Source organism: Mauremys mutica, chromosome 10 (genome assembly GCF_020497125.1).
Source record: "Mauremys mutica isolate MM-2020 ecotype Southern chromosome 10, ASM2049712v1, whole genome shotgun sequence".
NCBI classification, from domain to species: domain Eukaryota; kingdom Metazoa; phylum Chordata; order Testudines; family Geoemydidae; genus Mauremys; species Mauremys mutica.
Genome location: NC_059081.1, coordinates 35,309,733 through 35,323,739, shown reverse-complemented (window position 1 = coordinate 35,323,739; position 14,007 = coordinate 35,309,733). Strand labels below are relative to the sequence as shown.

The window sequence follows — 14,007 nt, the reverse complement described above, 5'->3', positions numbered from 1 at the left end:
CCCATTTAAGGCAATAGGCAAGGTTTTAAGTTACTTTTTCCCCCCTTTAAATAGCCAATACAGAGATCAAGACTAGGGAAATTTGCTTGTGTTTTCTTGTTTCTCTATAGCTGAATTTTGGATAACTTGAGACTTTTCTGTTCTGCCAAGAAAACAGATTGCAAGGCAGGAATTGCAATAATTTAATGCAGAGGAGAAGATAACTGGGATGAGTCTCAATACTGGGTAATCATAAATACAGCTGAGATATGCTTGTGACAGGCTGTTGCATCTGTTTTTTAGTACAGCAATAGGAGCCACATTCCTGAGTTCTCCTGACTCACTCTGTGGCCTTTGGCATGCCCCGTCTCACTTTCCTAATAAAATGAGAACTATAGTATCCTATCTCCCTAGGTAGTCATAGTAGAGTAATTTAGTAGACATAAAAAATAAGCATTTACATACTGTTCAAGTAATTATTAATAAATAGGGTGACCAGACAGCAAATGTGAAAAATCTGGATAGGTGTTGGGGGGGTAATAGGAGCCTATATAAGAAAAAGGCCCAAAAATCGGGACTGTCCCTATAAAATTGGGACATCTGGTCACCATATTAATAAAGAAAATATGTTGCAAAGACAGTTCTGATTCAACAAGTTCAAGATACAATTCATTGCCTTCAAAAGTGAGATCAAAGGGCCAAGTAGAACTTAACTGGGGTCATGATTACCTTCTTTTTTAAACCTTTGAACTTAAGCAGCTGCATATAGTGGGAGTAACAGCCAAATGTCTGATGCAGCTATTTTCTCACACACAACCCTGATTGAATTTCCCAGCATCAAGAATGCCACAAATGGAACCTGATCATATGCCCATGTAAGTCAATTGGCAAAACCCCCTTTGGCTTCAGTGGGAACAGGATTAGGTCTTCGGGGTTCTTCCCCGATGAATTTTTCATAGCTTTATCCAAAATTGCCTATGATTGAACCTCAGTCCCTATGATGAACTCCCCCTAAGTAAGCTTTGGTTAGTTAATATTTATATATCTGTTGCATCTTCAGAAATAGATCAGGATTGGGGTGCCAATGTGCTAGTCTATAAAAATGTATATAAAAATATAGTTTGACTCAATTGCTTATACTCTAATAATAATCAGAGTATATTAACGAGACGCTCTCCTTCGGTTGATTGAAAAGACTTAACTTTTTCCATTAATTTTTGTTTAGAGAGAAGTCTGTCTATCTAAGGTATAATATGGCCACCATCACTACGGTATCTGAGTGCCTCATAGTTTTTTGTGTGTTTATCCCTACAGCACCCTTGTGATCATGCAGGAAGTCAGGGAATTGAACCCAGGTCTCCTGAATTCTAAGCTAAAACACTAACCGCTAACCCATCCTTTCTCTGTTACTTGCATAAAGAGGAATACTTTTATATTTTTTTCATCTCCAGGTAATGTTGGAACTTGCACGTTTGTACCTTGCACAAGATGATACTGATGCTTGCCAACATCAGTGTGCATTGTTACTGAAGAATGACCAAGATAATGAAGCAGCTACAATGGTTAGTGAGTTGTACTAATATGATTTGCTATATCAAGAGGACTTCAATGCTAGAAAACTATTTAATATATGTATAGAGAATATCCATATGTATTTAAAAAAAGTGTCTGGAGGAGATTTAGTAAACGAAGATCAACAACCTATCATTAAGCGTTGTTTAGATGTTCATTTACATCAGATCATCATCCAGCATCGTTTGTAACTATTAGTATACATAGCCTTACTATCTTGATACAGAACGCATGTTACAGAAACATGAGAGGTGGAGAGGGAATTGTAAGAGAAACAGTGGTTAGAATATGGCTAGATGCCACAGAATAAACAGTTTGTTATGAGAAAACTCTTCTCTTAAACCACATCTTTAACACTGCACCGCTTGCCTACAAGAGATGTAGCCCAGAGTACTTTACCTACTCAACTGTATTATTAGGTTGGCATCTGGATGGGAAAGCTCCTTTTAACCTTAAAGTGGACAGATTTTTAACAAGCCGCTTTAGGTTACACTGGTTATGGTACGGTCATCCTCCTCTGGAAACTAGAACCTACTATTAAGTTATGGATCAAGCAGTTGAAAGATTTTACTGTACTGGAATAACTAACCCCCCCCCCCCTTTGGAAGTCATGATCATGGCTGGATTTTATTCTGGTACTGTGTGAAGAACCAGAAGGAAATAACATTCAGAAGAGCACTTGATAAATCTGTTCTTTTCTATCCACCTCTTAGTGAAAAGAAAATGAAATTTGGAATAATTTGGACTTATTTTTCATTATTTGCCTGCATTATAATATTTTTTCCTCGCAGTCCTAATAACTGCTTGAGTGGTGTTCTCTATATACACTCACCCTGGATTTTTAATAAAAACACAATTCATGCATGAGAATTTGTGCTTTTACATTTTTTTAAAAAAGTAGTAGTTAATACATAATTGAAAAAGACCTATTTCTTGCTCTTAACATATGGCTTTTTTTGTTTAATAATTTAACAAAGAAGAACCCATAGTGTCAGGGGCAGGATTTCATGGTACAAACAGAGGTAAACTAGTTCTCTTTAAATTGTTAATACAGATTTCAGTATCTTCCCAAACAAATATGAATTCTCCTTATTATGCATACTATGAGATAATTTTAAAAATATTTAATTTCAGAACCCCTTTTATAGAGAATTAGATTTCATTGTTTTGATTCTCTCGTTTACATTTTCATATCAGTAGATTTGAGGATTAATCAAACAACCATTCCATACCATGTCTCGTAACTGCCCCCCGCCCTCCCTTTTTTTTTTTTTTTAATGTTTTGATCGTGTAGATGATGGCTGACCTGATGTTCAGGAAGCAGGACTATGAACAAGCTGTTTTTCATTTCCAGCAGCTCTTAGAACGCAAACCAGGTGTGTATTCAGTAATGATACTTCAGTTTCTTTCTGATACATGAATGTCAAACACGAGCCATCCCCTAGTTCTAATGGATATCATAGACACAAATATTTAAAGCATTTTTTTCTATGAAGCTTAAGAAATGATTATATCTAGATGAAATGTGCATATTTCATATAGGACCTAATACAGTTGCAGAATTATTTAACTTTTTCTGTTTCAAATACACTGCCAAAGTTTGTGTGTACACAAACAGATATAGGATTTCAAGGCTAACATAAGTAACTGGAGTGTGCTGTAAAGTTTTGTTTCAGTTTATATGCAAAATACGAGTAGAGATATAGATAAAACTATGTTTTAGTGATACCAGAGAGATTGTGAAGTTTGCTATTGGGAATATATTTGAAAAAAGTCAAGAGTATATGTTGCAAATATTTGATTTTTTTAAAGTGCCATTCAGTTGGGCCCATACCTACTGTAATCTGACCATTAGACCTTTTAAAATGCATTGTAAATATCATTTAGAGAACATAATTAAAATAAAAAAAACTTTTGTACCAGTATTAAATAGTTCATGTACTCTAGTTTAATTTGTAGCACAAATTAAAAGAGGGATTTACTTTTTCTCATATGTTTGTCCAGCAAATATGTAACTTAATTTAAAAATGTTCTAAATATATGTGTGTATTTAGATAATTATGCAACTCTGTCACGTTTAATTGATCTGTTAAGAAGAGCTGGGAAGCTAGAAGAAGTTCCAAGATTTCTTGTAATGGCTGAGAAACATTCCTCCAGAGCAAAACTCGAGCCGGGTTTTCATTATTGCAAAGGACTGTATCTTTGGTAGGTGCAGTTATAATTGAATAAAATAAAATTTATTGGGTAACTATATTATATATGAAAAGATTACAAAAAATTATTTGAAATTCATTATAACTCTGAACCTCTAATTATGACATTGGTAGCTACTTGGCTAGGAAGTCTAGATTCAGTTACTAGGATTTTAGGAGAGGTTCTGAAAAACACTTTACCTGTGTCATTTCTAGAAAATGTAGCTAATTAATTGTATCTATCTCTAATATTCCTTTCCCTACTTATCTCATGCTGTTTCATGTGGAATTTTTTGCTGTTTCAATGCAAGTAATAGTAATTACATTCTCAGAACTAATTTTTACGGTATGTACATGATAAAAACATGTACCTAGTGTTTTTCGAAAGCTACATTTTTCTTTGTTTTATTTAGCTTCTTGTCCAAACTGAACGTGCTTTCATAATTTATCTAGGTATACTGGTGAACCAAATGATGCACTTCGACATTTTAATAGAGCCCGGAAGGACAGTGACTGGGGACAGAATGCAGTTTATAACATGATCGAAATTTGTTTGAACCCAGATAATGAAACTGTAGGTGGTGAAGTGTTTGAAAATCTGGATGGTGATATAGGGTGAGTTTAAAAATAAATAAATATTTTTTTCTTGATAACACTTTGGGATCCTAGTCTAAATTTGCATAGACAATGTGTGGCACATTAAAATAAGAAAGCTACCAAATTGCAGCAAGATAGTTAAGGGGATTCTGTTCTACACCCTAGGCATTTGTAAGATGCCTTTGCCTATAATTTAGAATAACTTCATTACAGAAGAGAACCAATATAGAATAGTCATATAAAGGTAACTGTTGTATGTAAGAGTGTAATGACTTTAGTATGTTATCAGTTATAGAGTATAGCTTATTTAATAGTAGTATTGCATAATAACAATTGGGTGTTTTGTAAACTTTCTTTCTAATGTATAGTAATTCCACTGAGAAGCAGGAGTCTGTGCAGCTGGCTGTGAGAACAGCAGAAAAACTTTTGAAGGAACTCAAGCCCCAGACCATTCAGGGTCACATTCAGCTTCGTATCATGGAAAACTATTGCCTAATGGCAACCAAACAGAAATCAAATGTTGAACAAGCACTAAATACTTTCACTGAAGTAGTAGTTGCTGAGGTTGGTAATTTTCTCTCCCCTCTCTGCCCCCCCCTTCCCTTCCTCCACAAAAAAGTACTTTTGTTTTTTTATAATTTTTCTTCCATTTAAGTTAAGAAGTATTGTGAGATACTTCATATTATCAGGTCTGAGAATTATATTTGTTCCCTACTAGGTTGCTAATTTTTAAAAAATTAGCAACAAAATGTGCCGAAGAAGCATTCTCTCTTGTTGATACATACATTTGTAGTTGAATTTGCAAATTTATTAAGAAATTGGTAACTAGGCTTACCGCGCTTCTTAAAATATAACTAATTTTTTTGCTTAGTAACGTTGGCTAAATCTAGGTAATGAGTTCAGGATATGATTTAGCACGTACTTGCACTATCTCTCATCTGAATTAGCATGCTAAAGATAGTAGTGGACCTACAGTAGCACGGGCACATACTCAGTGGGTACATACTCAGGCAGTTAGCCCATACTGCCGCTGCCTGTGCCATTGTGGTTGTGCTACTGTTCTTAGCTCAATGAGCACATGAGTATACATACGTGAGCTGGGAATTGCACCCCTAGCTCATAGTGTAGATGTAGCTTTCATGTAATCTAATTCCCAGTGTTTTTAAAACTGCATGACCAATAGCAGATCAATTCTAAGTTCATTCCATGTCCAAAAATAACTCAACATTTCAAAATTGGATGCTTTTATGTATTTTCATTGGCATCTCATTGACATTTGGGTCTTAGCTTCTAGTTTTATCTTTCTGTAACTGCTCAGTAACAATATAATTTAGAAGCAAAGAGTCCTGGGACACCTTATAGACTAACAGACGTACTGGAGCATGAGCTTTCGTGGGTGAATACCCACATCGTCGGATGCGCATCCGACGAAGTGGGTATTCACCCACGAAAGTTCATGCTCCAGTACGTCTGTTAGTCTATAAGGTGCCACAGGACTCTTCGCTGCTTTTACAGATCCAGACTAATACGGCTACCCCTCTGAATATAATTTAGAAAACTTAATTTTGTTCTTAAAATGTTTTATTGCAGAAGGATCATATCCCAGCTCTTTTGGGAATGGCCACAGCCTACATGATTTTAAAACAAACTCCACGAGCCAGGAATCAATTGAAACGTATTTCAAAAATGAACTGGAACCCCATAGATGCAGAGGAGTTTGAAAAAAGTTGGCTCCTTCTTGCTGATATTTATATTCAATCTGCAAAATATGATATGGCAGGTGAACTATTAAAACGGTGTCTTCGTCATAACAGGGTAAGTGACAGAATATAGTAAAAAGTAATTTTCCCATATATTTATGTGAATGCTCTATTTTTAAATTTGCCAGTGAAAATGTATTTTATTTCAAAGTTAGTTTTCTTATGTAGTGGAAATGAACTTGGAAAGAGCAAGAGACTAACCGTTTACCCTTGAGAACAGGAAATGAATGCATCTGCAGATGCTACCTAATGAGCTGTCAGTAATTTATGCAAGTTTAAGCTGTGGTGAGGCACTATGTGTTGAAGGTGTCCGTGGAATGTCAAGAATGCGTCTCATTATGAATCTGATTTGGGGCTAATGAAAATTGCAGACCAATATAAATTGTGGACATTTGCCTCATTTATTAATACATTATCCGTAGCTGCATACACAATTTTGTATGTTAGTAGAACATGTCTTATAAGCCCTATTTCACAAACTAATCTACATGAATTGTTAGTTTTTCTGATTCTTTCACCCATCTTGCACTGAGGAGTTGCTTTTCTCTGGATTCTGAAGCCTCTAATGTTTTGATTGGGCACATGGGATTTCTGACCTGGCAAGCTGCCAGAAGCTCTGCTTGGATGGTATGAAGTTAGCAGCTTTAGCTCTCCTACTTAATATTTCCCATTATCTTGTTTCTCCTTGGTGGTTGAGAGCTTGCTTTTCCTTTCTACTTGTATACATCTCACCTTCCTTCAGATGAGGTACATTTAAGAGGCTTTTTCCTCTGCAGAGACCATACCCCAGGGTTCAGCCTCAGCATCCTGCAGGTTCAGGTGGCTGTTTTTAGGTATCTTTCAGATTTCATCTGCATTACATCCTCATGTTTCTAGAGTCATCAAAGCAGAACTTAAGTTTCGTTCTCCTGTCAAATCTCCTGCTGTGCTTGGAAGCTTAGTTTAGTTCTGGAACCAGTAATGTTCCTCTAAGCGAAAATGTCCTGCCAGCAGAGCTTCCTCTTTTACGTCTAGTGGGTTAAGCATGAGAGCTTCCTCTGATTATAGTTGACAGGATGACGTTGGGTCAGAGGTGGTCTTTCAAGTAGGCTGTGTATTTGTTTTTATATGCAAGTAATCCACTAGTCTTAATTAATTATTAGTAATTTAACAGTCTTTGTTAGATACATAGTTAACATATATACAGAGCATCTTAGCTCAGGTCAGTCTTTCAATCTAACCTAAAACTAGCTGTCTTTTCCAACTGGCGGCTCCCACATCCTGTAGATTCTATTAATTCTCCTAGAGTCACAGTAACAGCACTGGCTGGTCTAAATCTAGAGCCTTTCACTCCGAAAACCAATAGGTAACCTGAGCAGATCCTGGAACAGTGGTGGGGGGCATGTCATGTACTGCTGCTGTGATTCTATACAAGCTGGGTTGAATAAGTTATAGCTCTTGGTAGCAGTGACAAATACAGATCATATTATCAAATTATTTTCTTTAAACATCTTTGTACACTGAAATATTTAGATAGATAAGGTTCTGAATAATGGAAGGGAGAGGAAAGTAAACTGGAAGGCTACAAAAAGATTGCATTCCAGGTCTCCAGTGCCAGAGCACAAGGAAGAGATGCCCATTCCCACATTGGCCTCCAACCCATGTGCTATGAAGAAGGCCTGCAGGAATTGTACTGTACAGATAAAAATGGTTGCTAAAGTTTTTTTTTGTTGTTTTTTTTTTAAATTGTGTTTATGGAAATAATATTTTCCACAAGAATTCTGAGTTACAAACTTGACTAGACTGACCAAAATACATTATTTTGATGAATGGGTTTTTAGAATTGCTTTTTACAATCAGAAATGAATGATGTATGTACATATTGAATGAGAGAGCCTATGTAAACACTTTGTCATGCAACCATGGGTTTGTGTCCATTTAAAACATGTAGATTTGGTTTAGACCACAGACCATAAACTGTGTTAGGTTACAAAGTCAGAGAGCCCAACGTGTGTTTCCAAAGCTAGACGCTTTCCATAGAATCAAGGGCTTTTTTATATATTTATTTAAAAATACAGTTAAAGAATCACTTGTAGACCACAGACTTCTTCATAAGAGAAATCTTGGACTATATTGTATTCTAGTTTTCCAGATGATCTCTGCTTGGTCTTGTAGGTTATAAATTGAAACCATTTCCTCATTAGACTTAGGAAGTTTAATCTAAAACAGTTTTGAATAGTTAAGATGAAGTTGAATATAATTCAGGTGTCTGCATTTGTCTTGTCCCTAGTGTAAATAATTAGCATGCTAAATGGATAATTAGATAGAACATTAAGTAGAATTCTGTAACTTCTTTACAGAAAATATTCAGTTTAGTGGCAACTATTCAAAATGAGACTTCCAAAAAGCTTGCTTATTTTCAGAGTTGTTGCTAATTGTGAGCATGCTCTGCTTTATGTGTGTAATATGGAGATTCCTGTCTGTCTTTCTGTATTTAATCAGTTTTATTTTGTCTTTCATTATGAAAGATTTAATCTGTTTTAATCTATATAACGTGTATCTATACACACACGCGCGTGCACATGCAATGTGTGTGTATTACATGCTACAGGCGGGGCTGGTAGCACTACCTATTCAGGTTGCCTGAAACTTCCCATTAGAAGATCCTATTTTCAGTTGCTTACAATTTTGCCAAACTATTTAACCATTCAGGCTGCAATTTTTCATGGCAGGTGTTCGTCTCAGGTAAAAAAAAAAAAATCTGGAAAATTTTAGCCAAAACAGTTTAGCCTTTTTCAGGAATGAGGCTAGGGAAAAATACTTTGTTTTTCCCATGTTAAATGATCCTGGCAGCAGCCTTTCTTTGAAAAGCTCTAGCATTCCTGTGAGCAGAGACTCGAAATTTGGCGGGGGACTAGCCTTTGTGTCAGGGATGTGCCTTTTGTCGTGCCCATGAAAATCCACCAAAATTTGGCCTACTTATAAACCGTTGAAAAATAGCAGTTCACACATGCTCGAGGATAATAAGGGGTAAGTAATGGCCAATGCTGATTTGTCAAGAACAAATCATGCTAAATCAGTCTAATTTCCTTCTTTGAAGGTTAACTGGACTAGTTGATAGCAGGGAAGCAGTAGACAGGATATATCTTGACTTTAGTAAGGCTTTGAGCACACTCCCATATGAGTCTTGTAAACAAACTAGAGAAGTATCGTCTAAATGAAATTATTGTTAAATGGGGAGTCACTGGTTGAAAAACCATACAGAGTAGTTGTCTGTGATTTAGTGTCAGACTGGGAGGACTTACAAAATGGGGACCGGCAGCAGTCTGTTCTGAGGTTGAAACTATTAAGTATTTTCATTAACGACTTTGATGATGAAGTAAAGAGAAAATTTACAAATTTGCTGCAGAGTTGATGCAAACACTTGAGAAGATGGTATTAAAAGTCAAAAACTATCTTGATAAATTAGAGAATTGGTCTGAAATCAATAAGATGAAATTCAGTGAAGACAAGTGCAAAGTATAAAACTTAAGAAGGAAAAATCAAATACTTAAATACAAGATGGGGGAATAACTGTGTAGGCAGCAGTACTGCAAAAAAGGATCTGGGATGGATCACAAATTTGAGTGTCAGCAATGTGGTGCTATTGCAGAAAAGACAAATGTCATTCTATGATGTATTTGGAGGCGTGTTAGACACACGGGGTAATTGTTCCATTCTACTCTGCACTGGTGAAGTCTCAGGTGGAGTACTGTGTCCAGTTTTGGGCACCACAGTTTCAGAAGATATGAAAAAAATGGAGTGTGTCCAGAGGAAAGCAACAAAAATAAAGGTTTAGAAAACATGGCCTTTCAGGGAAGGTTGAAAGAATTGAACATAGTAGTCTAAAAAAGAGAAGACTTAAGGGGGGGACATAATAGTCTTGAAAGAAGTACAATGTTGTTATAAAGAGAACAGAACATAAAAACGGCCATACTGGGTCAGACCAAAGGTGAATGGGAATTAGTTCTCCATGTCCGTGAGGGGTAAGACAAGAAGCAATCGGCTTAATTTGCCACAAGGGAGATTTATGTTATAGTTAGAAAGCTTTACTTAATATCTAAGGATAGTTAAGCGTTGGAATGGGTTATGTAGAGAGACTGGAATCTCTATCATTAGAGGTTTTAAAGAACCGGTTAGACAAATAACTGTCAGAGATGGTCTAGGTATGCTTAATCTTGCCTCCGCACAGGCAGTTGGACTGGATGACCTTTTGAGGTCTCTTATAGCCCTACATTTCTATGATTCTGTGCTCAGTAGTGGTTTCTTAGATATCTTCCCCAAAGATTCCATCTGCACTAAGCTTGCACTAAACAGTACTGATCAGGATTTTCCCTGCAATTGCAGCTCTCAGCATTGTGGGTGATCTGGAAACTGAACTCAGAACAGGGGGCCAATCTGTCCTGTGCTTTCAGTGGTCCCCATGGTGGACCCAGGCAGTGTGGAGGAAGAAACTGCTAGATTCAAATGTAGTGGGGACAAGTGACAGACTTTGGGTGGGGGGTCAGGGACGAAATTGGGACAAAGCCTGGTGAGGGAGAAACTGGAAATGAGTGTTGGAGCGAAAGGTAGGACTGGGAGCCCAGGGAGAGTAATGGGTGGGGTCGGGGACAGAGCTTGGATGATGAGCCGGGGAGAGAGTGGGACTTTCTGAGCAGAGACTGTGACAAGAAGTGGAGGAACCCTGAGATTGAATGAGGAGCCTGGGCAATGAGGGGAGATTAGGCCTGAGAGCCGATGAAAATGGGGAGTGGTCGGGGGGAGGTTTGGGGGCCAGGGAGGGGGCCAGATGTAGGCCAGATAAGTCGGGAAGGGGGAAACTGGGACTGGCTGGGTAAGGAGACTGGAAACAAGGAGCTGGGATTGGGAGCCCAGAGGGAGTGATGTGATATATATATTGTAAATCAGACCAAGGGTCTCAAGTCAGGCACCCAGAAAATCTGAACACAATTAATGACCACCTGTAAACAGTTTCATTTAAATGACTTGCCTAGCATCATATAGGAACTCTGCAACAAATGAAATTGCCCTACAGCCAACAGCTTCCTTCACTACACAGTCCTGATTCATCCCTAGAGCAGACCATGGTGTGCACTGAATGAGGCAGGGGTCCTGTGAAAAATAGTATGTAATTAAGGGCTGTATTATCATGCAAATACACAAGGGGACTGAATTAAAGTTGCACAGACAATCTAATTTCTGCCATTTCCTAGCTTTTGAGTGCTTGACTTTGAAACCTTAATGTTCTTTTCATGTAGATTGTGTGGGTGTTCTTTCTATCTAGCTGTCCACACACACACACACACACACACACACACACACACACACACAATAGACTGAAATACAGTCAAACTGTTTTAAATAGTTTTTGTGTATAGAAACGGGACAGGCACTTGTCCTTGATAGGCACCATCATGATTAGGCAGCTCATGGTAAGGATTGCATGTCTGGCTAATATGGTGAATACTTGTTAGGATAGGAGACTGTGACTCTGTCCTTTCACCAATGTTCCATTGGCCGGCAGAAGATGAAGGTTGATGGGATTCCCTTTATACTCACTCCCACTGGACCTGGGGAAGCCTATTTTGGGTGGCAGTGGTGAATTTTATAAAATATGTCTTTTATGCAAATAAAGCCCGCAACAACAAAGAAGAAAATAATCAAACTGACTCATCATGCTGCTAGAAAAGTTTTTCATTAGCTATTTACTTTTATGTGGCTCATTCTTAACTGTATTTCATGGTATTGCAAACTGATGATAAGCAACTCGTGAGTTACATGGAGCATCATTTACAAAACCATCAAGTCATGGAATCACTTCTTGTTTTTACTTTAAAGCACAGCTTTGATAAGCATACAGGGTAATAAACATATTTTTAGGAGACTAAGAATAATAAAATTAGCTTTTATTGAAAATATTTAATGTTTATAATTTGTTAGTAAAATGTATCCATTTTTATTTGAAAGCTGTTTTTGTAGACTACAAATATTTCTTTTAAGTAGCCAAACTTTGGTTATCTCAGCACGGAGTGTGCGGTCCCTTCTCTCCTGCAAACTCTAATAATTTTGTACTGCTTCTGCATGTTGTCTGGCCCTATTGTGGTAGTCAGTGCTTCACCCAATGGGAAAGCCAACTAACTGCTCCAGAAGAGTATGTCCCTAAAACCCTTTGATCTGCTGAGCAGTAACAGGCATGATAACTGCCACTGTGAAGATGTTTTACTCAGTGCTACTGGGGGCCATATACCTAATCCTGGCCCTCTGGATCAAATACATTCAGGCAGTACTAATTGGGCAAATGCTTCCAGCAAGAGCCACTAGGACAATGTAATGCACTTCCTTCTTTTCCCCTTAACCTACTCACCTCTCCCCCCAAGTTGAGCAGCTCTTGTTCTGAGCCTCTTACTTTGTCTGAGGATCTTAAGAACAGCCATGCACAGAATTACACAAATGGGATTTGTCTTGTCCTGACTTGAATCCAGAACATTTTGTCACAGAAGTTAGTAACATCATGTAATTGTATATGCTTTCCAAACTGTGTATATTAATATTATTTAATTGATTGTCAGTACTGCATATGTTTCTCTAAATAAAGTTTTGAAATACATGTAGTCAACATTTATATTTTGTAGTCCTGTTGCAAAGCCTATGAATATATGGGATACATAATGGAAAAGGAGCAAGCGTATAAGGATGCAGCAGTAAATTATGAGATGGCCTGGAAGTATGGAAACCAAACAAATCCAACAATAGGTATGTTTACACAACCTGTGATAATACAAAAGAACAGAAACAATGACTATCAGTAAGACTGCATTTAATTTTCCATATAAATAAAATAACGTCTCTGATTGTCTTCCTGTGAAAATGCAGCTGTTTAGAGATCTACATTACAACATAGGAGAGAGCCTTCATGGCAGGAGAGAGCCATTTGAGTTGGTACTTTGACAAGACTCTTAGCAATTTACAGCTGGTGTTCTTCTAGTAGTGTTCCTCTAGGTGCTCCTCTTCAGGAGTGCATATGCCTCTTGAGCCCTTGCTCAGAGATTTCCCATTAGAAGTGTCTGTTCAGCCTGCGCATGTGCCCTATACAACTTGGTGCTGCACATCGAGGGTATATAGGGCTTCGTGGATGAACTGCCTTCAGTTCCTTCTCTCAATTTTTCAGTGTGAGACAGAGCTCAATTGTTTCTGCCTTGAGCATACCTTATTCTACAGCTGTTCTGTTAGTTTAGTGTTTCTAGTTAATGTTGGTTGTTTTAGTATAGAATTATTTAGATAGTAGTGAAAGGATTGACTTTTTTTCCTGTCCCTTTTTCCTCCTGTTTTTTCTGAGGAGAGCCCTACCAGCCTGGCTGAGTGTGCCTGGCTCACCATGTTTCAAACTGCCTCACTTGTTAGGAGGCAGTCTCAGGCCTGGTCTACACTAAGGGCGGGGATTGAACTAGGGTACGCAAGTTCAGCTATGCGAATACCGTAGCTGAACTCGAAGTACCCTAGTTCGACTTACTTACCCGTCCAGACGCGGCGGGGTCGAACTCCGCGGCTCCAAGGTCGACTCCGCCACCGCTGTTTGCGGTGGTGGAGTTCCAGAGTCGACCGGCGCGCGCGGGGAGTTCGAACTATCGCATCTTGATTAGACGCGATAGTTCGAACTCGGAGAAGTCGAACTCACCGCGTCGACCCGCGCAGTGAGTATGGACCTGCCCTCAGTCAGCGACCTCCGTTCTAAGAGCTGGTCTACAGTAGAAGTGTTATGCCACTGTAGCATGTCTGGGAGTACGTCTATGCTACCTGCCGGATTGGTGGGTAGCGATCGATCTATCGGTGATCGATTTATCGCATGTAGTGTAGACGTGATAAATTGATCCCCGATCGCTCACCCGTCG

General features: G+C 38.2%; 1 protein-coding gene across 2 annotated transcripts in view; it reads left to right on the top strand.

The window, feature by feature from the left end:
- TTC21B (tetratricopeptide repeat domain 21B) overlaps positions 1 to 14,007 on the top strand; it is an 82,904-nt gene that overhangs the window by 57,721 nt on the left and 11,176 nt on the right. For both annotated transcript variants that reach the window (XM_045033068.1, XM_045033067.1), the window contains 7 exons: positions 1,431 to 1,541; positions 2,846 to 2,927; positions 3,606 to 3,756; positions 4,197 to 4,358; positions 4,709 to 4,904; positions 5,931 to 6,155; positions 12,751 to 12,871. In XM_045033068.1, coding sequence (XP_044889003.1) covers positions 1,431 to 1,541; positions 2,846 to 2,927; positions 3,606 to 3,756; positions 4,197 to 4,358; positions 4,709 to 4,904; positions 5,931 to 6,155; positions 12,751 to 12,871 — 1,048 coding nt within the window. The remainder of the gene's footprint in view (positions 1 to 1,430; positions 1,542 to 2,845; positions 2,928 to 3,605; positions 3,757 to 4,196; positions 4,359 to 4,708; positions 4,905 to 5,930; positions 6,156 to 12,750; positions 12,872 to 14,007) is intronic.